The following is a 2,892-nucleotide window of genomic DNA, read 5'->3' on the forward strand; positions in this document are numbered from 1 at the left end:
TCGATTACATGTCGCGGTGTGTAATCGCCCATCTTCTCACTTGCTTAAGACAGGTTCAAACACTAACCGACAGAGTCGCGCGTCAGGGACGTCACTTTACTGATTGACTGATTGGAGAGTAGGTGGAGAAGCAGTGGACCAATGGGGACTTTTATCCCGCCCCTAAACTGCATAAAACCCTACGCGTGTTTTGAAAAGTGTTTGGAGTTGGAGTTGAAGTTGAAGGTCGCAAGACTTGAAGACTAGTTTCTGATTCCTGCTACAGCACGACTGTATATCTCTTTCATTCCTGCAACACTTTGGCGATTGGATTCCTTCATCGACTCTGCACCACCAGGGAGGATGAACTTCAGAGGAGAAGACGCGCTACAGCGGCAGGAGGACGCGGACCCTCAGCCCGGATGGACCGGACTATACGACCCCTGGACCAGTGAGTTACTGACTTTTTACCTTTTCCGTAAAGTAACAAGTGCTTTAGTGAGCAAAACTGTGTTAAAAACAGCACTAAACAGGCGGAAACGCCATTAGGAATATCATTTTGTATGGTTCAACAGTTTTGGGGGAAAAAAAGCGATCTGTTCGTTGTTATTTGGCTAATCGTTTTGTTGACATGATAATTATCCTAAGGTTTGTGGGTATAAAGTGGTCTAAAATGGATAAAGTTGGACCTTTTTAAGCCAAATAACTGGCAAAATTAGCAGGTTTACTGAAGTCGAGCTGGAGGAGGAGAAATATTAGCGAAGATTAGCTAGGCGGCTAGTTAGCATAGCTACTGTGGCTAAATAATTGTTTCCCAGTGTTCCGAGTCCACAAAAGTGATGAGAAACCTCGGAGTAAACACTGATAAAGTAAAAAAAACTAACCCTTAATAGACATTAATCTAGTTTAATCTGAAAGTTTTTGTCGCGGGTGAGTTAGCAGTGAGAGAAGTTGGTCATGTGACTGTGTACATTTGCAGCTAAAACGTAAATGGAGAGAATGTATGTAGAGTTATAGGAGGATTACTGTAATATAACTTGTGTACATACTGAGTGATGTTTTTCTGCTGTACTATTAAACTAAAGGTTTGTGCTTCCTATTGTGAGTTGTGCAGATGTTTCTCATTTGTCTTTTGACACAGGGAGACTAGGGGAACAAACACGTCAAGACGAGCTCAACTACAGCGAGCAGAGTGACTCTGAGGATGAGGAAATTGTGTTTATTCTGCAGCAGGATGTGCAAGATGGAGGCGATGAGAATGAGGTCACTGTGAGGAGCTCATCCCCTGTTAGGAGCCCATCCCCACCTGCATGGAGCCCATCCCCACCCATGAGGGTCCTGTTACCTGTATGGGACCTATCACCAGCAAGGAGCCCATCCCCAACCATCAGGAACCCATCCCCACCTGCATGGAGCCCATCCCCACCCATGAGGGTCCTGTTACCTGTATGGGACCTATCACCAGCAAGGAGCCCATCCCCACGTGTATGGAGCCCATCCCCACCTATTAGAAACCCATCCCCACCTATTAGAAACCCATCCCCACCTATTAGAAACCCATCCCCTTTAAGGACCCCAATCCCTATAGTACGTCCCACGCCATCCTACGCCATCCCACCCCTTCCCATTGTTGTGTTGCACGACATGCAGTCTGGTCAGCCTTTCGTTCCAGCGTCCGTGACCTTCCATGTTTGGCGCCAGAGAATAAGTAGAAGGGATGAGGAGGAAGACAGTCGAGTAGTCCCTTCTGGTAAGAACCATCAGAGTAATAAAGGAAGTAAAAATGAACCCTTAATAGACATGAATATGGTTTGGTTGAAGGGTGGTGGGTTTTTTATTTTGGTGGGGGGGTGAGTTTGCAGTGATATAAATGGGTAATGTGACTGTCTACATTTTCCGCTAAAATGTAAATACAGAGAATGTATGTACTGTTATAGGAAGATTACATACTGAGTGATGTTTTTCTGCTGTACTATTAAACTAACGGTTTCTGCTTCCTTTTATGAGTTGTGCAGATGTTTCTCATTACGTTTGCTACGTTCCAGCATATCCTGTTCTAGACCAGGGGAAGAGGTGGAGGGAGGAAGAGGAAGACGATGAATTCTTCCCTTCTAGTAGACGACAGCGTGTGGAACCTGAGTGGGAGATGCAGGTAGTCACAAGGCCCCTCCAATTACCAGTTGAAGTGATTCCTGCACTAAGCAGTGATCTTTGAGCAAACCCCAAAGATCACCCCGTACTCATCATGTGGTAAGTATCAGTGGTAGGTATCTGTGGTAAGTATTTGACCTCTAGTCTTTCGCTTTAGTCTGGTTTTATTTTTCTTACTTTTCTTAGTCTAAATTTGTAGTGAATTTCACTTCCAGACTCCAGCAGTAGTAGCGTTAAACCATTTTCATGACGGACTGAATTTTGGTAAGATAATAGTAGTAGTTATCGCAATTATGTTAGTTTATAATTGTCTGGTTAGTGTTTAATGTATAGGCTTGTTACTTTAGTATGTTGTATATTTAGGAAATATGAATTAGTATTTATTATAGAACTTATAATTAACCAGTTTTCTGTTCATATATGTGTAGGTTATGCATATTGCTGCAAATATTTATGCTGTTGTAAATATGTATATATTAAGTATTTAAGATTTAGGATTTTAAGATTAAGTTGTACAGAAGTAGTGCACTCCCACCCCCAAATGCCCCTAACCCCTGTTTAAAAATATATCTTAAATATAAAAAAATAAATGTAGTTTGTAATAAGTTCATGTTTGCTCTCATTAATAAGCAATAAAAGTTCTTTATTTTTCTTCAACACTCATGTGTCAAGTGTCTCTTATAACACACTATAAGCATTTCTCATTGCTTTCACATATAATTACAATGTAGAAATAAACCTTTCTCCCATTAGCAAATACAT

General features: G+C 41.8%; 1 protein-coding gene across 1 annotated transcript; it reads left to right on the plus strand.

The window, feature by feature from the left end:
* Positions 1 to 576: 576 nt before the first annotated feature.
* Positions 577 to 2,680, plus strand: LOC131362118 (uncharacterized). Its single transcript, XM_058403890.1, has 2 exons — positions 577 to 1,729; positions 2,025 to 2,680. The coding sequence occupies exons 1-2, from the start codon at positions 1,309 to 1,311 to the stop codon at positions 2,192 to 2,194; spliced, it is 591 nt and encodes a 196-aa protein (XP_058259873.1). The 5' UTR covers positions 577 to 1,308; the 3' UTR covers positions 2,195 to 2,680.
* The last annotated feature ends 212 nt before the right edge of the window (positions 2,681 to 2,892 follow it).

The sequence above is a fragment of the Hemibagrus wyckioides genome, linkage group LG11 (genome assembly GCF_019097595.1).
Source record: "Hemibagrus wyckioides isolate EC202008001 linkage group LG11, SWU_Hwy_1.0, whole genome shotgun sequence".
NCBI lineage: Eukaryota > Metazoa > Chordata > Actinopteri > Siluriformes > Bagridae > Hemibagrus > Hemibagrus wyckioides.

Excerpts from the sequence above, each read along its gene's own strand:
- LOC131362118 (XM_058403890.1), top strand. The coding sequence starts at position 1,309 with ATGAGGGTCCTGTTACCTGTATGGGACCTATCACCAGCAAGGAGCCCA. Across the intron at positions 1,730-2,024 it reads CAGTCGAGTAGTCCCTTCTG|CATATCCTGTTCTAGACCAG; the intron begins GTAAGAACCATC and ends GCTACGTTCCAG.